Source organism: Camelus ferus, chromosome 35 (assembly GCF_009834535.1).
Source record: "Camelus ferus isolate YT-003-E chromosome 35, BCGSAC_Cfer_1.0, whole genome shotgun sequence".
NCBI classification, from domain to species: Eukaryota; Metazoa; Chordata; class Mammalia; order Artiodactyla; family Camelidae; genus Camelus; species Camelus ferus.
The window spans coordinates 21,086,788-21,114,149 of record NC_045730.1 but is presented as its reverse complement, the minus strand read 5'-3'; the positions used below and the strand labels follow the sequence as shown (position 1 = coordinate 21,114,149).

The 27,362-nt window shown below is 47.6% G+C and overlaps 1 protein-coding gene across 16 annotated transcripts in view; it reads right to left on the bottom strand.

The window, feature by feature from the left end:
• LOC102507360 (partitioning defective 3 homolog) overlaps positions 1-27,362 on the bottom strand; it is a 456,005-nt gene that overhangs the window by 85,980 nt on the left and 342,663 nt on the right. Inside the window, exon 22 of one of the 16 annotated variants that reach the window (XM_032474048.1) lies at positions 13,462-13,591. The exons of the other annotated variants lie outside the window; for them this stretch is intronic. Within the exon in view, the coding sequence (XP_032329939.1) occupies positions 13,477-13,591 (115 nt within the window). The 3' untranslated portion in view covers positions 13,462-13,476. Of the gene's footprint in view, positions 1-13,461; positions 13,592-27,362 lie in introns of those variants that run through there. 16 annotated transcript variants of the gene reach the window in all.

Genomic DNA, 27,362 nt, shown 5'->3' with positions numbered 1-27,362 from the left:
CTCCCTCGGCCGGTGCCAAGACATCAGGGCAGTTTAATTCTGAAGGTCGTTTGGAGGTGGTTATAAAGAAAAAGGGGGCTCTGTCCCCCGCTGACTCTACTGAGAGATGGAACAGCAAAACACTTCAGTACATATGAACCAAGCACCTTAAGAATAAAGACAAAATGGGCTAATCGCCCTCAGCTCCTACAGAGAAATCCTCCCAGACTCAGAGCAGTGAAGGCGGTCCTGAGGCTGGTAAGTCCCACTGACCCCTAGCCTTCCGCATTGTCTGCAAAACTTCCAAAGCCAGCGGTCCCAAATAGTGCCAGAGACATCGCCGCCTGGAATCCACACACAGGAGTCCTGCCATCTCCCAGTGACTGGTTTTGCTACAGCAGAAAATACACTCAAGTTATGAAGCAGGGATGATGTGAAAACATTGTGTTCACGTGCAAGAAAATTTGGGGAGGTGTCTGAGCCACACTGGAGGATGTCCTGAATGAGTCAAAAATGCCTCTCATGTTATGATTAAAACGCAGTGGCAGCTAGACTGGAGTTAGACTATTCATAACTAGATTTCTAACCCTGGATTAGAGGTTTCTGAATAGTAAATGCGTCGACCACGCCTAGGTCTCACATGGAAAGCAGAAGGTGTGTGGGAGGTAAAACTTGATTTAGCCACATTCATTGATGGTGTTTTATTTCAATGGTGGTAACATGTTACCTTTTCAGTGAAAGTTATAGGAGGATCTAAATTAATTTTCAAATGATCTTTCTTGATGTGGACATTAGCCAGCCTAAGACTTTCCCACCATGACATCAACGTTATGGCTTCAGGGTCAGAAATGTGTAACTTTGTAAGCAGAAAAATTGTTTGGCAAACTCTGGATTTGCTCCCCTCGTATCTAATTACAAGCTGGTGAATGTTTACAATCATATTAAAGAACTCCGATAAAACTTTCAGTGACTCGAGGGAAAGGGAGGCTTAGACAGTGGACCACAATTAAGCAAAACGACGGTGCCAGCATCATTATGGCGAATGTAAGGCCTGATTTGAGTCTGGGGACAACCATCTTCCAAAAAAACTGGAAAACAGCACACGGCAAATCTTTGCATCATAAGCACATTTGGTCGGCAGCCTCGGGGCTCCAGTGAAATCACTTAGGTGGGTTGCATATTCAACAATGGAAAAAGAAAAAAAAAAAACAAAAAACCTTTGATTTCGTATTTCTCAACTAGGAGGCACCTGATGCTGAAGTCGCTGAGGCTTCCAGGCGAGAATTGGGAGCTGAGAACTCTAGCACCTGCTGGCTGAACCGGCCCAGTCGGACTATGTTTAGTCTGTTATACTGAGCTCTGAGCTCAGGGGCAAAATATTCCTGGGTCGGCCTGAATTCTCTTAAGATGCCACGAAGGCCAGGGGGAATGAGGAAAAACTTTTCCATGTATTAGAAAACAAATTCTTACAGGATTCAAATCTTTTGGTAGTGTTTTTAAATAAAATTCTTTCTGGAAACAGCAAACACTCCCAACTCCGTTCTCTTGATGGGTTTTCAGAAGTAGCCCCGTGAACAGTCACCACTTCAGATTCTGGGGAGACGTCAGATGCGACCAAGGCTGGGATTTGGGAGAAGGATGCCGAGCCTGGAGGAGGTGAGGGCGGAGGGAGAAGACAGAGTGACAGAGAAGGTGAAGCCCGGGCGGCGAAGGAAGAAGTAACTGCGAGGACTCACCCCTGGGTCCTGTTGCTGGGGTGCCCCACTTTGTAAACCTCATCTGGGGTCCAGAGAACACAGCAGATCTACGGATCCTCTGGCTGGTTTCTGCCCTGGCTACCTCGACTGGGAGGAGGTGGCGCCCTGCAGCATGTGCTCTGAAGAGCCTTCCCTCCCCAGGCTGAGCACCTGAGCGCTGCTGTCACCCAACCTCAGCAGGCCCGGCGGAGGGCGATGCTGAACGTGGAGGAGGGGTCCACAGGGTGGGGGTTGGGGGCGGATGATGTGGAGAACACACACTCAGGACACAACCTGACAGTCATTGCAACGTCCCCTCACCGGACCTTCACTTCCATCTCATGGAAGAGAGAAGGGGGGTCCAGAAGCAGATGTGAGGAGTGCCGGGGGTGAGGAGGGGTGGGACGTGGGCCCTCGGGATGGCCCAGAGGCGGCGAGTAGAGAACTCTGGCTGGTAAAGGGCCCCCACCCCCACTGCCTGGCTGTTAATCCCAGATCCTCGGGACGGGGTGGGGAACCAGATTATCAACCTCAGGTGGCAGCGCTAAAGTGACTGAGTTCCAGCAAACCCAGTAAACAGGAGGCAGGTGGGCTGTGCCTCGAGGGTGCCCCCACGCCAGGTTACGCCCCCCACTCCTGATCTGGGGTCTGGGAGGGCCTATGGGGCCCAGGCCTGTCCCATCCATACGTTTCTGGAGGAAGCTCTCCCAAATGCGGGCAGAGAGCACCTGCGGTCTCTCTGGGAATTCCAGAGACCGGTACAGGGAGCAGACGCAGTTTCAGGACCGACACCCACGTGGTTGTCCCTCGCCCCGAGCCCACTTCTGAGCCACCATCTGCCGGGTGTGTGAGGGCCCGTAGGTGAGCTGCTGGTCTGCGCGTGGGGAGCTGGGGCAGGCGAGGCCCCCCCGTTCACAGCTTAACTGGAGGGACAAGACTCTCTAAGCTTCCGCCAGCAATTCGCTCCTGAAACCTGCTGCCCTTTGCCTCGTGGAGGGACTCGATCTCATTACGGTTCAGCCGTCCGATTACTTCCCAGTCAGACGGTTGTTTGTGCCACAACTCTTGGGTAAAAAATAAATATAAATAAAATAAATAAACCTCAGCACAGTCGCAGTGTGCTCAGTAAGCACCTCCCGCACTAACTGCTGGAGACAAAGTGGATCTGCGAGCCGGTGAGCACGCAGAGAAGGCGGTGAGCCTGCTGAAGGCACCTCCCGCGTGGGTGGGCGCGCCCCGTCCTCGGGCGCGCGAGGGCTGGAGATCGGCCGCTGCGGGCTGGACACCGGGGTTGAGCTTCAGCCTCAGGACAGAGCTGGTCACACCATTAAGGCTGAGAGTCACTGGAGGGCTACATGCATGTACCATCTTTTCTTTTACCAAGAAAAGGTGATTTTCTCCCCTTTTTACAAATCCCCCAAGCGCCCACTACTAAAGGTACACAGTAAACCTTATGGGGATTTCCAACTGTTACTCATCAAAAGGATTTCATTAAAAAATTTTCAATTCCAACTTTAAATAAAAATAACCAGAGTGATTTTCGTTCTTAAGATATAAATTCCCTTCAGAGTGGACACTGAGGGTCTATTAGAAAAGTTCAAATACCTGATTTTTTCTTAAAAGTCCTTTTCCCTCGCCCCCAAAAATAGACATTTTATGTCAAAAGAGGCAGTGACCTAACTTTGTATAAGAGGAAAAAAAGTAACATACTCTGGACAAAATGTGCCTGGGACTCTCACGCAAAGACCACACTTCCCCAGTTTTTCAAAGCTTGAATATCATCTATGGTGTAAAACAACTGTAAGGACCATGGCTGTTGATGGGCCACTTTTAGCTCTAAATCAGCAGAATAGCATTTTTTAAAAAAACACACATCCATGAACATAAAGTTTACTTTTTTCTTAGATGCATCATTTTCAAAAACTTCAATCTTTGTCACGGACTCAAGTCAAATCAGGAGCCATTCTCTAAAGTGCAAAAGTGACAAGTCATCAAACAAGTGACCAGCAAGAAGGACGGTGGTGATGTGACGTCGCCTGCAAGGGCCCAGGTGGGGGGCGCTGGGCCAGATTGGGGGGGTTCTGCGTGATTATTTATTCAGCTGCCCAAGGGGGGAACAGCAGTACGTGTGAGTTCTGCTCTAACACAGCTAACGATATGATAGCCCTGTCTTCCATCTTCAAACTCCCTGCCAGCGTCACCGGGGGATGCCTGCCTTTCAACACGTCCCTAACAAGGCTGCTTACAAATACACCACACCTCGTGACACTGGTTCGCCAACGGCTGATTTCTTGTGAGTCTCTTCTGTACCAGGTTGTGGATGACGGACCAAGCAGAGCAGAGATGCAGTTAAGGTGGCAGGATGCAACAGTTCCCTGGACAACGGCACGACTAGCGGAAGCTGTGTTCCCAGACATCGGTCCTTCACCCACCACCTTTCAGAAACATCCTTGTCTGATATGAACGACATGATACGAATTTGATATGAATGATACAAATACTTGTCTGACACGAATATTTTGACAAAAGCGGAAGAGTACTAACATCTGAAGACGAGGATGACCAGTCTAATGCAGAATAGACGTCCACATGCGATATTCTGACACCCCCCCATTCCCCAGAAAAAAATGGTAAAAATGGTTCAATCCTGTCATTTCAAATTTTACTAAAAGAGAAAAAAATGACTTTGGATTTTTTTTCTACTTCGGTAACTGAAGAATCCCTGATTCTTTTAAATTCCATATCTTGAAGGAGGGTGTAGCTGAGGGGTAAAGCACGCACTTAGCAGGCGTGAGGTCCTGGGTTCAGTCCCCAGTACTTCCATATAAATACCTAAATAAATATCTAATCCTCCTCCAAAAAAAATTAAAATAAATAAATTCCATTTCTTGGGTCAAGAGGTGAACAGTATATGAATGTGCTGGTTGTTTTAATGAGAAGCAAACTTCATTTCACAGGAAACATCCTCTCATCCAAAGTCGAGCAGAATATCTAGCTGGAGGATTATTATCCGGTTATCCGGAGCCCAGAGGATTCAATCTTACTTCCTTTCACATCACGCTGTGAAAGAGCTGAGGGGTGAAGGAGGGAGTCACGTGGGGATGTCGTCAGAGCCAGGACTGGCGTCTGGGCCTGGGAAGCAAAGCGTGGCCGATGCTGTTCTTTGTGAGGTAAGTGACACTGAGTTGACCGTTTAGTATTAACCTGCTGGGGAGGAACAACCACGCAAGGAAAAACTTAACACCTTTCATAAGTAGGGAAAATCTTTCTCAACTCAGTTTTCTTAACCAAGAGCAAAGAAACCAGACAGAGAGCCCTGGGTCCCCACACTGGTTCCACCACCTCGTAGCTGGGGGCGCTTGGCGGTGTCAGCTAAGTTGATGCAAACTCTGTGAGCTGTAAAACGGTTAAAAAAACAAAAAAGTGCCCACCTCACAGGGATGCTGTGGAGACAAAATGAGAAGAGGCGCACAGATTCTTACAGGAGCAAGTGCTTAATAAGCCCTAGCTGTTACCAGTTACCACTGACATTATTATTTTCATCACAAAGTTGTGGTGATGATAAAACTGGTCAGACATTCGCGGACAGAAATCCCAAACAGGTCCCCAGTTTGATGGTCATTCACCTGTAATCTTTATCCGTCAGTTACCAAAACTCCTACCCCGGGTAGATGAGAGATTTATTGAAGTTTAATATGTATCTTTCTAAACTTACTCACATATTGCAAGGATAGAAAGGTTTTCTAGAATTCATACCAGACTGTGACCAACTGCATGATGCCGTGTCTGTCCTGTGCTTACCGCAAGGCCAGGACTAAGGGTTTCCCAACATACGACAGGAGAAAATAGCTCTCGTAGCTCTGCGCATGTGCGTGTGCACGCGTGTTTGTAGGTGGTGGTGGAAGAGGAGCTGAATAACTGGAACGGGACTGGGGGGTCTGGGTTTGACTTCTTTCCTCTGTTCAGGCAGGCTTTGGTCTGACTCCTCGGTGATGGGTTCTCATAAAACAGAGCTGCTCTTTCGTGAGCGGACTGCCCCACGTAGCTCGCGTGTGCATGCTGGATGACGTGGAGAGTGTTCCTGCTGGGACCCGCCTCTGCCCAGCGCCCGGGGCTCCTGCCGCATCTGGAACAGCTCAGCGTGTCCCGGGCCTTCCACCCAGCGAGGAAAGACCCACCCAGAGGTGCAGAGTGGAAATAATTTCTCCTTCTCGCCTGACAGATCTTAGCCATCACCAACTTGCCACCTGTGGAGATGCCGTGGCTGTGACGCAGGAGGGACCCGTGGTGGTGCCCTGCCTCAGTGCCAACACAGCCACAGCCAGACTCCCTTCCCGGGACCTGCGCTGGTCTGGGATGACACCAACCCCCTGGTGCCCAAGAGAAGTAGAATCCAGTCCACAAGGGCCGTTCACGAGAGGACAATTTCCTCTTGACTTAATTTTTCGACATAGGCTGGTGTAAGGGTTAGTCACCCCTGCTGCGACCCCCGCCCCAGTGTCCCGTTTCCTACTTGCCGGGTCAGGTAGTGAGTGTGTTACGTCACGTAACACCTACTCCGCGGGGTCATCAGGGGACCTGAGGACGCACGCAGCCCTTTGGTCTGTGGCTGGCACACCACGGGCACCGACAAACATTCCTTCTCTTCCCTGGACCATGAATTCTGACCCTTCCATGAGGTCAGTGTGATCACCCCAACCCACAGATGCGGAAATGCCTAGGGTCCCACCGACAGGAAGTGGCTGAGTAAGGATTTGTGCCCCGTTTGGGCCTTTCTGACCCCAAAGTCTGGGCAGGCCCTTTTCTCCCTGCCAAGTCCATGCTTCCTCTCTCAGACCAGAGCCATGACATCAGGGAATGACTGTCCGCTTAGAAATGCCCTTGACTGGGGAGGGCGTCAAGCAGAGAGGATTGAGGACCAAGGCAACGCAGGAAGAGGCAGAGGGAGAAAGAAGGAGACGGTGGGAAGCAAAGTTCCGGTGGGAAAACAGAGCTGGGGTTCTCTCTCCCAAGAGCCCCCTTCTCTGCGAGGGACCCTGCCCAGCCCCAGCCCTCCTCCCCGGCTCCTGCTGTCGGGACATCGGGGACATGGCGTCTCCTCCTTTCCATCAAAGTCAGCGCTGCTTTTTGGCTTAGTGGGGGGATGTTACTTATTCACAATCTGTCCCTGCCCTGGCCTGTCCTTTCTGTTTCCATGCACTTTGGCTGGAGATTAGCTCCCACGTACACTTCTGCCCGCTCCTCCCGGTCTTGTATTTGCTTACAGAAGCGGCTCCCATCTCTACCACCCTGGTGAATTCAGGGCACGATCAGAGGAGCCCTCCTTGGGGATCAGGCCTCATGATGGCTCCTCCCTCCACACCTTTATCTCCCCGGAGTCCCACAACTTGGCTGATATGTATCTTATGGCCTCCCCGATGATCTCAGGTCAGACCGTGGAGTCCTGTTACCTGGCCCGATTCTTTGGACCTGGTGGCTACCAGCGCCTCCCTAAGCAGCCTTCCGCCCTCCACACGGCTCGAGCTGACCCCTGATGTCTCATCTGGCCCAAATCAGCATCATTATTTTGTTCTCCGCTTCCTTTTCTCCAGCTTTGTCTCCATCCTTAAACATCAGAATACTCTGCTAGGCTGGGAGGGCTGGAAAGCTATTCAGTAAAGGGACCTGCTTGAGAGGGAAATAACTCTCCCCAGGGGTAACCATAAAATGTTAAAAATACAAGGGAGCAAGAAATAGGTGAGGGAGATTCAGAGGGACAAACTTCCTGATGCAAAATAAACAAGTCATGGGTAGGAGACGTGCAGAGTGGGGAACGCAGTCAGTAACCACGCAGTACCCCTGTACGTGACAGATGGGAACCAGGCTTACTGCGGCGACCAGTTTGAAATGTACAGAAATGTCGAATCACTGTGTTATGTAACAGGAAGTAACATGGTGTTGCAGGTCAACTGTACACCAAAAACAAACAAACAAACTCACAGAAAAAGAGATCAGGTTGGTGGTTATCAGAGGTGGGGATTGGGGGGGAACTGGATGAAGGGGGTCAAAAGGTAAAAACATCCAGCTGTAAGATAAATGTACTCGGGGTGCCAGGTACAGCATGACAGATGCAATTAACACTACTGTGTGTTATATAGGGAAGTTGCTAAGAGAGTAGATTCTGAGAGATCTCATTATAAAATTCTTTTTCTATTTTCATAATTTGTATCTGTGAGAAGATGGGTGTTCACTAAACTTGCTGCGATGATCATTTCATGCTGCATGTAAAGTCATATCACTACGCTGCCCACCGCAAACTCGTACATCAATTACATCTCAGCAAAACTGGAAGACAAAATATATTTAAGGGAAACAAGACCAAGATGTCTTGTATGTTCTTTGGCCCCTCGTGGAGGAGGGAGTGACGGGAAGGTGGGTGGAGAGTTCGGTGGGGCTGGGGATGAGGCTGCAGCCATGGGAGAGGACTGTGGACCATGGACGGACCTCGGTTCATCGTAAGATGCTGAGAGGCCCAGATGTGACCCTCTAGCTAAAGGGGGAGTGGGAGGGGCACTGAGAAACACTTCTGGTGCATCAGAAAACCCATAAACTTTTGGTCAGTTAGTCTTTGACAAAGGAGGCGAGAACATACAGTGGAGGAAGGACAGTCTCTTCACCAAATGGTGCTGGGAAAACTGGACAGCAGCATGTCAATCATGAAGCTAGAACACTCCCTCACACCATACACAAAAATAAACTCAAAACGGCTTGAAGATTTAAACATAAGACACGACACGATAAACCTCCTAGAAGAAAACATAGGCAAAACATGCTCTGACATAAATCTCAGCAACATTCTCCCAGGGCAGCTACCCAGACAGCAGAAGTAATAGCAAAAATTGACAAATGGGACCTAATTAAACTTACAAGCTTTTGCACAGCAAAGAAACCATAAGCAAAACAAAATGACAACCTACGGAATGGGAGAAAATTTTTGCCAAAGATCAGACTGACAAGGGCTTGATCTCCAGAATATATAAGCAGCTCATACGACTTCATAAGAAAAAAAAAACAAACAACCCAATCCGAAAATGGGCAGGAGACCTAAATAAGCAGTTCTCCAATGAAGACATACCAGTGGCCAATAGGCACATGAGAAAATGCTCAGTATCACTAATTATCAGAGAAATGCAAATCAAGACTACAATGAGGTATCACCTCACACCAGTCAGAATGGCCATCATTCAAAAATCCACAAACGATAAATGCTGGAGAAGCTGTGGAGAAAAGGGAACCCTCCTACACTGCTGGTGGGAATGAAGTTTGGTGCAGCCACTGTGGAAGACAGTATGGAGATTCCTCGAAAAACTAAAAATAGACTTACCATATGATCCAGCAATCCCACTCCTGTGCATCTATCCAGAGGGAACATTAATTCAAAAAGATACATGCACCCCAAAGTTCATAGCAGCCTTATTTACAATAGCCAAGACATGGAAGCAACCTAAATGTCCACCGACAGTTGACTGGGTAAAGAAGTTGTGGTATATTTATACAGTGGAATACTACTCAGCCATAAAAATAATAAAACAATGCCATTTGCAGCAACATGGATGAACCTGGAGATCATCATACAAAGTGAAGTAAGCCAAAAAGAGAAAGAAAAATATCATATGATATCTCTTATATGTGGAATCTTAATAAAAAAAATAAAGACCAACAAACTTACTTACAAAACAGAAACAGATGCAATGACACAGAAAACAAACTTATGGTTAAGGCAGTGGGAAGGGATAAACTGGGAGTTCGAGATTTGCAGATACTGACTACTATATGGAAAATACATAAACAACAAGTTTCTTCTGTACAGCACAGGGAACTATATTCAATATCTTGTAGTAACTAACGGTGAAAAAGAATATAAAAACAAATATATGTATGTTCCTATAAGACTGCAGTACTGTGCTGTACACCAGAAATTGACACAACATTGTAAACTGGCTATACTTCAATAAAAATATATTAAAAAAAACAAAAAGAAAAGAAAAAGGAAACCCTCCTGTCGAGGATGGGTTGGAGAGGGGAGGAACTGGGGACTGACACCAGTGAGGAAGCTGTCGCAGGGGTCCAGGAAAGAGACGCACCTCCACCACCATGTCCACCACCCTCAGGCTCACCACCGCCACCCATCCCGGGACCCTTTCTTTACATGGTGACAGACTATTCACTTTTTGCTGACTTTTTTTTCTGCTTTTCCACTTATTGTGATTTTTTTACGGGGTAAATTTTCAGGGTGATTTTTCGCATGTGGGCTCTTTTGATTAAGCAGAGGGCCTTAATTTACAGCTCCTCGGGGTCTACCAACTGGGAGCGGGTGGGTGTGTGTGACTCTAGAAGCCCCACGGAGCCGTACGTGTGATGCGGACGAGGGCGCCCAGCAACGCTGCCGCCCCCTCCTCTGCGGTGAGCTGCCCCGAGCATGACGCCCCTGCGGGCCAGAGCTGGGGAGGAGGGGCGGGGGGCCTGTTCTGAGGCTGCAGGAGAGATCGGCCTGCGGGGCTCCCACCAACCCTGCCTCTGGCCAACGCCGCCACCAGACAAAGAGGAAACGGCGCTGTCTACACTGCTGGTCACATAAGGAAGGCCTGCGAGTATTGCACACCGAGGGGCCTCGAACCACCCTTTCTCCGGAGAAGTCTAATGTCAGAAAGTGACATTTTGAAAATTATGAAAAACTGGACAAAGTCAGAACTTTGTAGGAAAGGAAGACTATGAGATGAGTTTTCACCATTTCAAAGAGTCTGCTCCTTGGCAAACCCGAGCAGGCCTGCTTTCCTTTGAGGACGAGCCCAGCCAGGGGCGACCACACGCGGGCCGCTGACCAACGTGCTGTCAGCATCAACTTTAGGGGCCCATCCGCTTACTGGGCCCCCCTTGCCCGCGGGCATTCCCGGCACCTTGCATAAATTCTGCAATTAAAACCAATTAAAATCTCATTAAAAGATAAGACTTAAAACCATGCCAATAAATGCTAAATACACTTTGAATACATCCATTTTGCCTCCTTCTTGGAGGATATGAAATGGAAAAGAATGCTGTGAATGCTGCAAAGCCTCACTGGGACCGTGTCAATCTCAGGAGGTCAGCCTGGAAAATACAATTAAATTAGTAAAAACGTGACCAGACTTGTCAAGTGTCCAGGTCTGGTTTTCATCAGCACCATATTTAAGGGATTTCCTAAGTTTTATATAAAACTCTGTTTCTACCTGTAATAAAGTGAGGGAGATATTTCTGAGATAATGTGTGTTGGAAAATATATAAAATGTCATGCTAAGCAGCTGAAATGTCACTTTCAAAGATTGTATCCCTTCACCCAATTCATAGCACGTACATCTCAACAGGAAGCATGGAACTCGCTCTATGAACGTCTCTTACAGGAAAAAAGAGTCACATGTTCAGTATGAAACTTAACAACTTGTGTGAACAGTTAGAGAGCTGACCCGTCAAGGATTTTTGAACAGTCCCAACTCCACAGAAATACACTGCCTTTCTGTCATTCTCTGCAGAAGTATATAAACACACACCCAACTTCTCCCCTTTCTATAGTATCTGAAGGAAGGAAAAGTCACAGTTCCTTTAACAAGAAAGAAAGAAAGAAGAAAGAAAGAGAGAAAGGAAGGAAGAAAGAAGAAAGAAAAGGAAAGGAAAGAAGGAAGAAAGAAAGAAAATGAAAATAAATTATCTCCACCATTCAATGAGAGTTTAAGGAGGAAAAGAAATACTTGCATGTATGTGTATATGTGTGGAGGAGAAGAGGGAGAGAGAGGGATTTTAAAAAAATACCTGAAATTCTCTACCCAAAGCCACAAAATAATTATCACTGGGAGGTGATGTTTGTGTTTTCCATTGGGGTTTTTTGCATTCTTCATGCCTTCTGCATGAAAGATGTAGTATTCAGTATTTAGGAAAGTTAGTGCTCTCTGAAAACACATGAGTAACTATTAGAAATCACACAAAGAAGGTAGAGGGTAGTCTGCCCAGGTGGTCCCCCCAAATGAAAAACACCATCCATGTCAAATTTCTGGCATCGTCTGCCCTGTCCCGTGGGCACAGCTGTGGTCTAAGAGGACGCCACCCAATTCCATCTCTTTATGCAAATCTTTAAGAAACATGCATGAAACTGGGCATGCGGGTTACACTGCTTCTGCAACAAGTATCCATAATGCTCTTTGCACACCACCTGCAGAGAGTAACACCAGATGATCTCTTTGGAAATGTTACAAATGGAACACTGTCAAATTCAGAAGCAACATTTTTGACAGGGAAGATGTTGCTTGGATTTCAGCGGTCTTCAACACTGCAAGCAGCTTAACCTTATCTCCCAGTGCCACTGCCTTCCTGGAGTAATTGATGCTTGGAGTCCCCGGTTTCACATAAACCAGGCCACTGTGCCATTGTACGCGGCAATCTGACTGCTGGCAGGGACAGGAAACTGCGCTGAACCCAGATCAATAGACTTGTCAACAGTAAGCGGCTTAATCTAATTCGGTCCATCTCATCTCGGGGCACAGAGTTTGCAGTTTTGCTGTTGGGTCCCTCTGGCAGGAAATGGTTTGGAAAGTTTCGTCTCCAGAAGTTTAAGTGATGGGCTGATCCTCTGGGCTCTTGAATGTTTGTTCAGCCGCAGAGCTGTTTTAAATGTTTTATAAATGGCAGTAATGTAAACAGGGCTTGGTTAACTTCCCTCACATGTGACAACCATAATGGTGATTTCTATGACCGTGGACGCTAAGATCAATGCTACAGACAATGACACTTTGGAGGAAATTGCTCTGGTTCACGTGGTCTGAGCTAAACTCTATCCCCAATGGCATTCTTCTGAGAAAGAGAAACTCTACATTTTAAACATATGTTTCTTCTTGAACTATATTTTGGAAAAATGACTTCTTTAGTTATGAAACCTCCAGTGACTACTCATCAGAGCATTATTCCTCTTCCCCAGACGAGTGTGGGTGGGAAGATTTGGTGCGTCAGAGGAAGGGAACATTTCCAGCACAGAGAATGAGAGTCTGAAATTGTGACTTCTGGCCCTGCCTGAGACATCACCCTCTGGGGCTCGAGTGGGCCACCAGCTGCTGTCCTGTCCCTGGGTGTTGGCCATGCTTCCAGGAGGGCAGACTAGATGCGACCATCGTCACCTGATGGTGAGTGCTGAGGCCCGATACGGTCCAGTCCTGGCCCAGCTGTCTGCCGACTCTTAGAGCAGAAAGGGCACATGAATCGCTCTCCACACTAGGGGGAACGCTCCACCTGTGCAAGTCTCCACACTCCTGTAAGCCTTTGGAAATGACAATTCATTCTCATGGGCATCCTTAAAGTGACCTTTAACAGAGTGTAACAGGTGATGAGATCCCACCTTAAGGGTAAAGAGGGCACAGAGGGTGGGGGAGGGGGCGTGGAGGGCGTTGGGGGGCAGGGAGGGGGGCATGGAGGGCGGGGGAGGGGAGGACTGGGAAGCAGAAGGAGGAAGAGGAAGCGTGAAAACCTGGTTCATCTGTGATCAGCGGCACCTGGGAATGACAGGCTGCAGGGCTCTTTTCAGATCGGGTCTGCGTTTGAACATGAACCGAGGGTTCCTCCACTAATGTAACCGGGCCAGCATCTTCCAAGTCAAGATGGTGAGCGAGCTGGGCCAAGCACGGGCTGAGAGGGAGGCTCACAGAAGAGCTGGAGCGTCCAAGCAAGTTCCAGTGGAAAGAGCTGCGAGTCCAGCAGGAAGGAATCAGGTCGAGGTGGTGCCCAGACCAAGTGCACAGACACGAGGGTCAGGGACGCTCCGCGGTACCGACTGATTCGGCCGAGCGCACTGAGGCCAAAGGGCGCACGAGGCAGACCTGCTGGGGAGACGGGCGGGAGGGGGGGACCCGTTCATTCCCAACTTCTAGTCTTCGGCGCCTGTTCTGTAACTTCTGTGGCCACAGGAGGCTCCAGACTGACTCATGCGAGTCCATGGGTGATAACTCATTAAATAATGGACGCCAATAACGGCGGCCAGCCGGGATTAACAAGGACAGTTTTCTGTCCTAGAGCAAGTACACAGAGTCACACCCCCAAACTGGACAAATCAACAGTGAAAACACAAGAAAGAAACATGATGGCGCCCATCATGACCTGAGGTGATGCTTTTCAAGAGCATGTTAGGAGGAAAATTCCTGAGCCCTGAAATTCTCTTTTCACGATTTGAGTATGGAAACCAAGACAGGAGCCTGACAACAGAAAAGACAGGAACAAATGTCACTCTGTGTGTGTGTGTGTGTGTGTCTGGGTGGAGTCAGGAGAGGCTCCCCTGGTGGGGAAGTCCTGTCTCATCTTTAACAGGTAAAGAAACTGTCTCGGAAGTTGCAGTTTGCTCAAGGCCACACCACCAGGGAGTGGCAGAGCCAGGATTATGGTTCTGAAGCCCTTCTCACCATTCCCTGGGGTTTCCCTCATACAGCTGCCCATGTTGTGCACTGCATAAGTGCGCCATGACTAGCTGGGCACTGTTACATCACAGATAATGTCAGTCTGCCTCTGTGGTGACTATTTTATGGCAGGTGACAAAAGTGTCCCATTCGAGTAAAACGCCATACAGAGAGGAAGGGGTGTGTCTGGAGGAAAGGGTGCCTTCTCTACCTGGTACACGGCTGTCACACTGGCTGCCAGAGGCCCTGACTGCAGGTGTACCCAATGCAGAAGGTGAAAGAACAAAACTGGACAGGGATCGCCCAGGGGAGATCTGGTCGCCTGCCCGAGTTCTCATCACACCTCGGATCTCCCAAGCGTGTGCTCCAAAGTCCGTCAACCAACCCTGAACATGCAGTTCAAATCACCGCGGGCAGAAACTGCAAGGCTTGGGCCAGAAGCAGATTACAAGCGATGCACAGAGAACCTGCTTTCAATATTCACCTTTAAAAACCAAAATCTATGGAAGGGTTAGGAATGATTAATTCCCCTTTTCGGTTGGTCTGCCCATTTACAACATTCGAACCAAAATGGACGAATCCAGTAACCTTTGCTCTCAGCCCCTCTTGTTCTCCAAGGTGAACCCCACACGGCAATCCTAACCTCCCCACCCAGGGGGAGGAGGTACCACACGACACTTCCCAAGAAACTTGGAAGCAAAGCACCGATGAATGCTGTTACCAGAAATAAAACAAGAAGCCTAGAAAAGATCGCGTCTGTTCATTATGGTGCATGTTTCTCAGTGAAAGACAAGGACAAACCCCAAGAAAGAGGCCATTGGCTCCTGCACGGTAGCTGGAATATGGATCTCTCCTAATTACGAAACCAAGTGCGCCTTCCTGCACCCGGTGTCTTCCAGGCAATAGCACAGCACGGTGTTCAACGGGGACTGTTTTAATAGGGCTGGTAATGAGATCTGGGTGAAAAATCTCTCTGCTAATTTAGTAGTCCTCCAGAGACGTTAAAATTCTAGTTGGCAAGTGTTTTAAAGTTCCTCGCCAAGCCTGGCCCCAGCCAGCCCCTCGTCTTGACATCAGATTCTAAACAGCACCCGTAAACCTCTTAAGTCAATTTGTCCTTATCCAAAGTCCCTTCCACTCCCATCCCGCCTCTCTGCCAGTGTGTCTCTTTTGATGTGGCCACACTAACTAAAATGTTATGAAATTAATAATTTGATGCTCTAATAATCCATACATTTTAAAAGCAAGTCTCTGCAGGTGTTTAACCCTAAGATCTTTCCCACCCAAGGCGAAGCAACCTCCGACAGCCAGGCTCGCATCGAGGAGCTGCCGCTGCTTCCCGACCTTTCTGTTGAAGGAAAACATCAATCCCTGGAAATGGACTTAAATAAACGACTTGCAAATTAAAAGAAACATTTTTATGATTCACTGCAGGAGCTTGCTTTTTTGGATACAAGGTTAAAAGTGAACAGTAAACCTTTTAAGGTTATTGAAACTAAATTATTAACGCTGTGTTTCACCTTCCTTTTGTCCTCTGTGTGGCATTCTCCTTGATTACTCACTGCAACTCCACTCCTACAAGTTGTAAATCAAATGAAAAATCTTTAAAGCACAAAAACAGCTGATTAAAATGTTCAACCGCAGGGGAACTATAGAGTGACGGAGAGTGGCACGCTGCATTTAAAAAAAAATACGAAGCTGCCGATAGCTTTTGAAAAAAAATGTTGTGAACCCTGAGCACTTCCATCTCCAAAAGTAAGCGAAAGGGACAGTCCCACTTTAAAAATCCATTTGCAACCTTCAAAATAATGCACGTTTCTCCACTTGGGTCACACGTGGTACCTCACACCTAGCGCGCATTCTACCTGTAGGATTTTTTTTTTTTTTAATTGAAGCATAGTCAGTTACAATGTTGCATCGATTTCTGGTGCACAGCATCATGTTTCAGTCACCCATATCCATACATATATTCGTTTTCATATCCTTTTTCATTTTAAGTCACTACAAGATATTGAATATAGTTTCCTGTGCTATTCAGTATGAACTTGTTATTTATCTATTTTATATATAGTAGTTAGCATCTCCAAATCTTGAACTCCTAATTTATCCCTTCCCACCCCCTTTACCCTCTGGTAACTATATGTTTGTTTACTATGTCTGTGAGTTGGTTTCTGTTTTATAAGTTCATTTGTCTCATTTCTTTAGATTCCACATATAAGTGACATCATATGGTACTTTTCTTTCTCTGTCTGACTTACTTCACTTAGAATGACAATCTCCAGGTCCATCCATGTTCCTGCAAATGGCATTATTTTATTCCTTTTTATGGCTGAGCAGTATTTCATTGTATAAATATACCACAGCTTCTTTATTCAGTCATCTTTCAGTGGACATTTAGGTTGCTTCCATGTCTTGGCTATTGTAAATAGTGCTGCTGTGAGCACTGGGGTGCACGTATCTTTTCCAATTAAGAGTTCCCTCCAGATATATGCCCAGGAGCGGGATTGCTGGATAACAGGGTAAGTCTAGGCTTTAAGCTCAAACACTGACCGGCTTCAAAGGGGACTGGTGACTCGCAGAGAATGAAGTTTTCCTTCAGCCCTCCTGGTAAGGGGTTATTGGCAAAGCTCTGAAGTCAGAAGATAGAGATCTGTGGTGTAAATGAAGACGGCCCAGTTCCACCTTACCTGCCCAGGGCCTCAGTTTCCTAAGCTGTAAAATGGGCTGATGATACCATCTTCTTAGGCCACAGTTGTGAGTATGCACCTCCCAGCACATATTTGGTAAAATGTTCATGGAGTAACCAGTGCTTTACACATCTTATAAAATTATAGCTCTCTGACTCACAGAACAGTTTGAATTAATTAAATGTGCTCTGATTAAGACAACATATCCAAGCCACCTCCTGGAACTGCCATGGGACATCTGGGATCTGAGGGAGGAAGCTATTGACAGTGAGGAAAGGGATAAGGGTGGGGCGGGTCAGACTCCCAGAAACTGACCTCAAGACTCCAGGTGGTCTGACTTAAGGGGCTCCCGAGAGCAACGCAGTGCCCAGACCCTTCCCTTCTGCAGTGCCGTGTAAACTACCTACCAGGAGCAGGGCCAGCTCCAGGGGTGTGAGACCCAGGCAGGCTCTCCAGGCCCGTTCTGCAGAAGGGCTCTGCTTCCAATGTCTTGAAATTCCTGCTAATTTATCTTTGAGCCTGTGTTGTGGAAGTGAAGTCTGATGCGTGTGCATGTGAGGACCGGGGGTCTAAGCAACGTGTGCGCGTGCCCCAGGTTCTCCCCGCCCCCTTTCCACACTGTTCTGTGCGCTCCCGAGCACGAGCTGACAGCCCCCAGAGGCCACGCTTTCCATTCAAACCAGGACTTGCTTCGAATGCAGAAAGGAGGCGTTCTAAGAAACAGGAATGACCAAGGAGCCCTACGGTATCCCTCCCTACCGGTGTTAATTCCTGTCATTAACCAAACACTTACAATGGAAAGAGGGCTCAGAAGGGAAGGGGAAGACAGCTTCCTCTTCCTTTTACTCCTTCCTTACTCGTCAATAAGTCAGAGGCAGAGCGTGTGGGCAGAATGCACACTTCTCAAGGGTAGACAAACAGCTGAGCTGGTTTTGTGCAGTGTTTCCGCTGTTCTGTCGACAATGCAGTACATGTGTGTATGATTCATGAAACAAAATCATGTAATTTCAGTGATGCTGCGCACGGGTTAAATGCCCCTGTGTTCGCCTGGGTCATGGACAACAACGTGTGAGTGCACAGATCACAGCTGAGCTGAACACTTAGCCATTGTTAAGCTGGTAAATGTTATGTTACGTGGTTTTGACCACAATAGAAAGACAGGCACTGTGCAGTATAAAGACGAACGGTAAAACTTATGCTAATGAGTTAAAATGTCAGTGTTTATTTGGAAGAAAAGTCACTAGCAGATTAAAAACATCATGACAAGTCAGAAAAGAGACTAGAGAAGAAAGGAGCTCTTAATTTTCGTTATCTTTTACAGCACTGTTGTATTTCGGATAAGGGGCCCCGGGTTTTCATTTTGCATGAGCTCCCCTCACCCCCGCATGCAGCTGGCCCCAACTGTGACCCAGGTATCTGAGCACAAGCCTTCGTCCTCAGTGTGACCTGGGAAAAGCTGAGACGTGCCCACGGAGGACGGGGAGCTGCCCCTCCTGCAGAAAGCAGAGCGCAGTGCCCCTCCCCCTGGGGCTGACAGCATCAGCTCCAAAGGGACACAGCTTAAGGATTCAGGAACCTTCCGTCTACCCTGCTGCTCTGGCAATGGGTGTGACAGCAGAAGCAACAGGAGAGGAGCAGCTTTCTGGCCCAACCAGACAGAAGCACGTCGAGAGGAGGGATCCACCTGGTGGCGGCGAGCGGAGCGAGTGTCCTCACTCACCTGAGGGCTACCCTGGGGCCGCGAGCATCCTTGGGGTCCAGAAAGGGCCTGCCAGAGGCCCAGGACTGGACCAGGAGTCTGGCTCAGGGAACAGAACCCACAAGCAACGCCTTTCCCTAACTTCCACTTTTAAAGGGAGCTTTTCTGCCTCGCAGCCCTCTGCTGCTCTAACGCTCCACTGCCTAAGTCCCAGCACAGTAAATCCAAGCCCCGTGTTCTAGATGCAACACACGTTCTGAGAGATGGGGCAGCACCCGTGACGTCACAGAGGGAGCGGGACTGAATGCGCCTGAGTCTGGGCTGCGCTCTCCCACCACCGCCCGGGGCTCCTGGACCACGAGGAAACCACAGGCACCCGGTGATGCAGGGCATTATTCAAGACATCCAGCCACACTGCACACACAGCACCGTCAGAAAAGACACAGATGGGACGCAGGGAGAGAGAACGTTCCAGATGGAGGACCCGAGAGCGACAGCGCAAGCCAGTGCAACATAGAACTGACCCCAGATCGAAACAACCTGCGCCAAAGGGGGGACCTGAACACGATCACACACCAGGTGCTACTGAGCCAGTATACTGAGAGTGAGCTTTGAAAAATGGGCTAGGGAATAAAGAATAAAATCATGCCTTCTGCAGCAACATAGATGGACATGGAGACAGTCATTCTAAATGAAGTAAGCCAGAAAGAGAAAGAAAAATACCATATGAGATCACTTACATGTGGAACCTAAAAAAAAAAAAAGACAAACTTATTTATGAAACAGAAACAGACTCACAGACATAGAAAACAAACTTATAGTTACTGGGGGGCAAAAGAGGAGGAAAGGGATAAATTGGGAGTTCGAGATTTGCAGATACTAATATGTATAAAATAGATAAACAGCAAGCTCCTACTGTGCAGCACAGGGAACTACATTCAGTATCTTGTAATAGCCGACAGAGAAAAAAATATGAAAAGGAGTGTGTATATGTGTAACTGAATCACTACGCTGTACATCGGAAAGTAACACAACATCGCAAACCAACTAGATTTCAATTAAAAAAAATTAAAATAAATAAATAATTTTAAATGGGCCGGGGGAAAAAGACCAATCTCGGGAGATTACTCACGTCTTCCAGGGGGTAGGTGAAGGAATGGAAGATACACTGTAACACGGGGTTTCTTTAATAAGAAACCAAGCATGAAAAAGAATCAAAGCCAGGTTACCACGTGAGGCACAGGGAGCTCCGGGGAGATTACAGGAACACAACGTAACCACGTCCAAGTCAGCACAGAAATCGTCACACACATTAAGAACGACAGCCACTTATGAAGAGCTTGTTACGTGCCAGGCCTAGACTTCCGAGCCCACGCTCACAGCCTCTCTGAGAGAGCGGCGTGAACACCGTTATCACAGAACCGGGCCTGGGGCTCAGAGAGACCGGGCGATGTACTCCAGGGCCCACAGCCCCAAGACCCCAACCCAGATTCTCGTGGTTGCAAGTCATTCCTCCACGCTGTGCGTTTTACCCTAGAGGCAAGGTGACGGCACAGAGGTGGGTGTTAAGAAGCTCGCTCTCACACCGTGAGGACGCCTGTGATCCCTGCTGCCTGACAGATTTCCCGAGCAGGCCACCCCCGGGGGAGAGGTCTCGCTCCAGGGACCCACATCAGATCTCAGGATCATCGCTGCCCCAATGTTCCTGGTCTCAAACCCACAAACCTTCAGAGACTGACTTAAAAGCTTCTCATAAGACATCGTTAAGATGATCAATACCCAGATACACTGCTCCCTGAATCCTGCTCACATTAACAGTGGGGGAAGATTGTTCCTCAGTCGGATTTGGGGAAATCTCTCCAGATTTTGCAGAGGCATGTGGGGGAATTGGGGGATATTTCTTCTTCTTTCATCAAGGTTCCAAACATACTGAAACCCCCTGTTGGAGAAGGGCCAGGTCTCACTCACGTGTGCACGTGTCCTTCCCCAGGACCCAGCGCTAGAGCCTCAGTAAATATCCATGCAGAAAGTGAGATGGAGTCTCTCTCCCCTGATTACAAAGAAATATAAACACACCCTTATTGCAGCAGATCTAAAATAAATCCCTAAGGCCCTGGTTGTTGCCTCAACGTGTGGAGGAGAAAAACTGTGTGTTTGGGGCCACGGCAGAAAGCGTGCAGGTCAGGGGAAAGGAAGGGGTGCAGTTCCTTATGTGGGACAAGGACGCCCTCGGCAGAGCCCAGCGCAGAAGGACCACGAGGCAATGCCAGAGACGGACCAGCTGCACGCCTGCAGTGGTCTGGGGTTTCCAGCTTGCTGAGATGTGCTGTTTCATTAGGTCTGGAGCAGTTATCCATCACCCTGTTCAAGTTGCATCAAATCACTGTCCCTTTTTATACGTGTATCTCAAAGAGCTACAAAGCAGCTCTGCAGAGATCTGGGGCCTGTCAGCTGGAATGATTGATTCCTTTTCCTGAACAAGCTGGTTCCCTGGACTATTTTCATCGTCGTTGTTGTTTCAAATGCTAGTGTGTTTCAAATTCTGAAAAAAAGAGAGGTTTTCCAGGTTCGTAGAGCATCGTTTGATACTTTATCAAATCCAACTTCAAATATTTGAGGTCCTAGTAGGTTTCCGAGGCTCTGGAGGTGAAGAGGTTCTTATGCAGGAGACAGACATAAAAATGTTATGATTGCACAGGGTTTACACTTGACCAGAGACAAATGACAGAGACATGGGAAGAAGCAAGTTCTACCGCAGTCAAGAAGAGAGGATGCTGACACATCGTAGAGAACGTAGCTGTCCAGGCTGGGTCCTCGAGGATGGATGGATGGATGGATGGATGGATGGATGGATGAGGCCTTCTAGGCGGACTCTTATCTATCTCCAGTTAATTGCTGGCTAGGACACCCACATGCAGATAAGATTACTTCCGTTCTTCATGTCACACCATACACAACATCATCTCAGAATGGACCACAGACCAGAATGTAAGAGCTAAAACTGTGAAGTTCCTTGAAAGCGTAAGAGAAGATCTTCAAGGTTTTGGTTTAGAGACAGAGTTCTTAGGACATGAAAAGCATGATCAAGAAAAGGGGGAAGTGATAAATTAATCAAAATCAAGAACTTCTGCATTTTAAAAGATGTCTTTAAGAAAAGTGACAAGTCACAAACTGTGAGACATACTGGCAAACCATACACCTGTTAAAAGTATGTATATCCAGAATACGTAGAGAATTCTTATAACCCAATAATGAGACAACCAACCTCAGTGAAACAGAGGCAAAAGATATGAATAGTTTACAAAAAAAAAAAAAGATATACAAGTGGTTAACAAGCAGCTGAAAAGATGTTCAATGTCAGAAGCCACTAGGGAAACGCAAATTAAAATCGCAATAAGATACTGCTTCATACCCACGAGGATGGCTATAATAAAAAAAACTAGACAGTAGCAAGTGTTGGCAAGGATGTGACTACACTGAAGCTCTCATCTATTGCTGGTAGGAATGTAAAATGAGCCACTTTGAACAACAGTGTGGCAGTTTCTTAAAAAGTTAAGCATTACTTTCTCAATACAACCCAGCTACCCCAATCCTGGATATCTGCCCAAGAGAAAGAAAACACGTGTCCACACAAACACTTGTATGCACAAGTTCCTAATGGTGTATTCCTAATAGCCCCACACTGCAAAAAATCCAAATATCCATCTGTTGATGAGTGAATAAGCAAATATAGCACGTCCACACAATGGAATATTACGAGGCAATAAAAAGGCAGGCATTATTAATAGGTGCTACAATATGGATGAACCTGAAAACGTTAAGTTAAGTTAAACAAACCAAACATTAAAAAATTATAATTTATAGTTCCACTTAGATGAAATATGAAATGTCCAGAAAAGGCAAATCTGTAAGATGGAACACAGATTAAGTGGCCACCTAGGGTTCAGGATGAGAATAGAGACTAACAGCTGACAGGAGTGAGGGACCTTTTGGGATGATGGAAACATCCTAAAACTGGATTACAGTGATGCCTGCACAACTCTATACATTTATTAAAAATAACTGAATCGTACACTTCAAACAGGTGAATTTTATGGTATGTAAATTATAGCTCAAAAAAATTACTGAAAATGGTTAGTATGAAAACAGGAGGGAAAGATAAAGATTTTTAGGTAGCACGACAGTTGAATAGTCTGGTGTGTGATAAAAAAATTTGTAAACAGATGAATAAAAAAAATAGAAGAACGAACCCCATGTCCCCAATGTATACTGATAAATACCCTCCCCATCACGTGAATCTCTTTCACCTTCTTTTTGTTAAAAACATGTACTTTTGACCTAGAGATGATCGTACTAAGTGAAGTAAGTCACAGAAAGACAAGTATCATATGATATTGCTTATATGTGGAATCTAAAAAATGATACAAATGAACTTATTTACAAAACAGACTCACAGACACAGAAAACAAACTTACGGTTACCAAAGGGGAAAGAGGGAGGAGGGATAAATAAGGAGTTTGGGATCAGCAGACACACACTACTGTATATAAAAGAGATAAGCAACAAGGTCCTTCTGCACAGCAGAGGGAACTAGATTCAATGTCTACACCTATAATGAATACCCATAATAAAAACGAATGTGAAAAAGAATATGTATGTATGTAAAACTGAATCACTATGCTGTACCCCAGAAATTAACATGACGTTGTAAATCAACTATACCTAAATCTTTTTAAAACATACTTTTGTGTCTGGAGGGTAACTCTGGAATTATTCTGCATTCTCTCTCCTTTCTGTTTCATTTTTGCCATCGCTTCTCTTGCCTGTGATTGTGCCTTTTTCCTTCTAGATCCAAATTAACCGCATCCCAGGGTTAAGGCCAGTGTTTCCTTATCAATTTCCTCCTCCTCAAAACCTCCAGCAACTGGCGCCCCCATTCCTCTTGGTCCAATGTCTCATCGCCCTGAACAGCTGCTCCGTCTCACCGTCCACCTGGCCGCGGGCCCCATGCCCAGCTTCTCCACATCAGCTACATGGGACACCTCCCCTTCTCGCCACAGTTCATGCCTGTTTCTCCAAAGGCAGCTTAGCAAACTCTTCTTTGTAAACCATCCCACAACTGTCAAGCCTAGATCCGTCTCCTTAATAGGACTGCTTTGCTCTTGTTCATTTGTCCCTTTGTCACCCTTCTCTGGTTGGGTGTGTGCAGCCAGACTGAAAGCTCAAGATAACAAACCACGTTCTGCCCCGTTTCTGTGGCTTTCAACACAGCTGAACCACGTTTATTATTTGGTGGTTGTTGTTGGGCATTAAGTGGACAAATGACCAAAGAACGGATGAGTGAAGGCTCACGCACCAAAAGAAACTTCTTTCACTTGAAACGATTCATCCAGTTTGCCCACCTGAGCACCTCTGGCTTCATAAGAGAAGTGGGAAGTGTGAACTATTTGCCCGTGAACCACTACTTCTCGTGTGGCTCCCCTATTAATTCCTATGTACATTTAGGCAGTTTGAAACCCCAGGGCTTTAGTTCATAATTAGGCATTCGGTCAGCAATAAGGTGAGAGAGAAAACTCAAATACAGCCATGTCCATTCCGGGTAACCTTCCCTGACCTGCTCCAGGAGGCCCTGAGTGAAGGAAACCATTTGGCCTTTTGGCTCTATTTAATACACTGAGTGGCCACAAATCAAAGACTGCAACCAATAAAGAAATACACACAACAGAAAGTAAACCACCCTGGCCACAGAAACCAGGAAAGCCCCAACCTGCCGACTTGCTGGGAGGAGAGCAAAGCCGCCCGTCGGGCGCCGCCCAACCCAGGCCACTGCACCAGCGGCAGCCGAACGCCGTGTCCCGGGCCCATCTCACCGCAGTCTCCACCCTCGACTGCTCTATGAAGACAGATTTCTCTAAATTCGCGTTGGTAAAGTTAAGCATTTTGTTTACATTTGTCAAAAATCAATAGTGAAAAGACACTTCGATGTAGTTCTTATCAAGGTATTTGCTGAGGGGAGACACGCTGGAAGCTCCCACACCGGGCATCTCCCTCTGGACGCTGGCACGTGGTCCTGGAACGACTTTATCTCCTTCAGGCTGTGTTTCTCTGACTCAGCTGGATCCTGGATGTCTTGCCTTATTTTGCCCTTTACCTTCTCAAAGCAAACCAGCCACGTGGAAAACAAAACCCCCTTTTGCTAGTCCCTCTAAAATGCCGGTAAGTTGAAAAAGCAGAGAAGAAAGTGCGTAAGCAGTAACTTAAAAAAAAAAAAAAAAAAAAAAAAAAAAAGACCCACCAACCTCTTCTAAGGTCGCTTTTCCTTCCTAGGTTCCTCTGCCTGCACCCAAAGGAGAGATTCGTCCTGGCCCCAAAGCTGCCAGTTCATCAGCTTAGACCCGACATCCACTTATACACATGCCTGGCAACACTTCTTGAAATAAATGAAATTATAAACTCTACTTTTCCAGAAAAAAAATACATATATAAAACATAGGAGATTTTCTTCCCTTTTGTCTGACACCTGCTTTAGTGTCACAATCTTAAAAGACAAATAGAGAATTTATTTGTGAACTACTTGCTATGAAGACTCAACTTTTGGTTGCTGATCTTCACTATTTCCTGAAGTCACACTAGCTGGAAATACATGAGTTGCCTCTGAAGGTCATTAAATTTCGACCTGTTGTCGAAAGTCACGGCTGTCTGTGGAATAGTCCCAAACTCCACGTTCAAAGTGGCAAATGACCATCTCTCAGGTCCATCACTCACTCGTATGGTTTTCTCAGGGCAGAGACACACAGAAAACTTGTCTCAGGCAAACATGTCCTCCTCTGGGCAGACCCCCCTCCCCGCCCCCACTCTCCCCAGACAGCCGCCTGCCGGTCTCTGACACAGACTTTGCTTTAAATCTTCATCGTTTCCCCCTTGTTAGTGTCCTGACCTCGGCATCTGTGCTCGAACGCCAGCTAATGTGGTCTGCTCCCACAATGCCGACTATCAGCAGGGAACAGAAGCACGCCCGGGGATGTCACTGAACTCATTAGGGATACGTCTGACACGTGGCCCAAGAGAGCTGGCTTCTTAAACACAACCTGAGTGAACAGTAGTGCGGCCTTTTGGGAAGCAAATTACAACAAGGCACGTTCTGTCCGGCTATAAAAATAGCACTTTGACCAAGAAGCAGGATTTCTGCTCTTATCCCTCTAATTACGGCAGCAAGCAGAAAACTTCTGTAAGAGATAAAAGTCTAAAACTCTCAGGGCTCTGTCAGGCATTTCACAGAATCTAATAGAGGTCCAAATACTAATCAATCACTTAGCAAACAGTCCGTTTCCAATCCTGACCCGAGAGCAGAGGAAGGTGTTATTCGAGAAAACATCTTAAAATACACAATGGAGACACACACTACTGTGTGTAAAACAGACAAACACCACCACAAGGTCCTGCTGCAGAGCACAGGGAACCACATTCCATACCTTGTAATGGCCTGTAACGAAAACCCCATGAAAAGGAACATGCACACATGTACCTGAATCACTGTGCTGTACTCCTGAAATTGGCACAACATTGTAAACAATTTAAGCAATTGTTTAAAATTATTCTTTCAGCCCAGATGGGACGCTTGGGACTCGATAAAGCTGACAAACGTCCGTTTCTGAAGCCTCCAGTCAACTGCAGTTTTCTCACCCTAACCGTTCGGCAAAGCTGGCTTCGCCCGGGTGTGACCGGCAGGAAGCAAGGCCTGATCAGGTCACGGACGACGACACTGCTGAGCCCTGGTCACAGAGCAGGCCTGCTAAGTGCTGTGATGCGGGTCCACCCGGCACTTGGGAAAGGCAGGCCTGTCATTAGCTCTCAAGTCCCAACCGCGTCATTTCTGAGATGACTCCCGGTCTGCGACCATTTGTGGAGCCGTGTGACTGAAGAAAGTGGTCACGAACAGGATTAAACACTGGATGTGGGTGACGTGCACAGCGGGAACTCAGTCCCCAAAGGACACTGAGGAGAAAGCGGCCTGGACGCGTAGACGGGCCCCCTGTCTCACGACCGGCAGAGTCGGCGTGAGGAGCTGCCCGGACTCGCACACGGAGGGTCAAACGGGCACTCATCTTGCGCTGTCCTGCCCAGCTCTGCGTGGGACCCTGAGCTGAGAAGACAAGCTGGCCCTTCCGTCCCGTCTGACTCTTTGTGTCAGAGTGGAGTGTCCTTGTCTTCTGCGGAGTCTCCCCTCAGGCCGGTGGCCCCCTGGCCCCCCATCCGTCTGCCCACGTCTCAGGCCTCCCCACCCCGACAATCAGGTGGCCACTGCCTCCCTCCGGTCTCCGTCTCTACAGCATCGCTCTCTCTTGGTCTCCCTCCTACGAGTCCTTCCAGCCTGTGTCCTCCACCCTCTCCCCTTCCTGCACTGACCTCGCAACACTGGGGACTCTCAGGGCTCAGGATTAGCCCTTCCTCCTCCATCCTCTCCCTGGACTACAACACCATCTCCAGAGTTTACATCTGAAAGCTGCGGTTCCCACTGGCGAGGTTGGTGCTCTGAGCTGTGTCAGCCGAATCTGTGTCTCAGCCGTATCCCTGGCTGACACAGCTCTGCCCACCCTCCTCCCAAACCCAACTGTTCACCTGGCATTCCAGCGCCATGTGTTCTGAACTCCGCACTTACCCTCCTCCCACTGCCCCTCCTTCATCAAGTCAGCTGGTCAAGTCAGAAGCTTGGGAGCTCATCCGATCCCTGCTCAGTGAAACCAAGCCATCACCGCAGGTCCTACTGGTCCAAAATCGCAAATCTCCTCACTTCCCAGCCCACCAGCTCGTCCGAGCC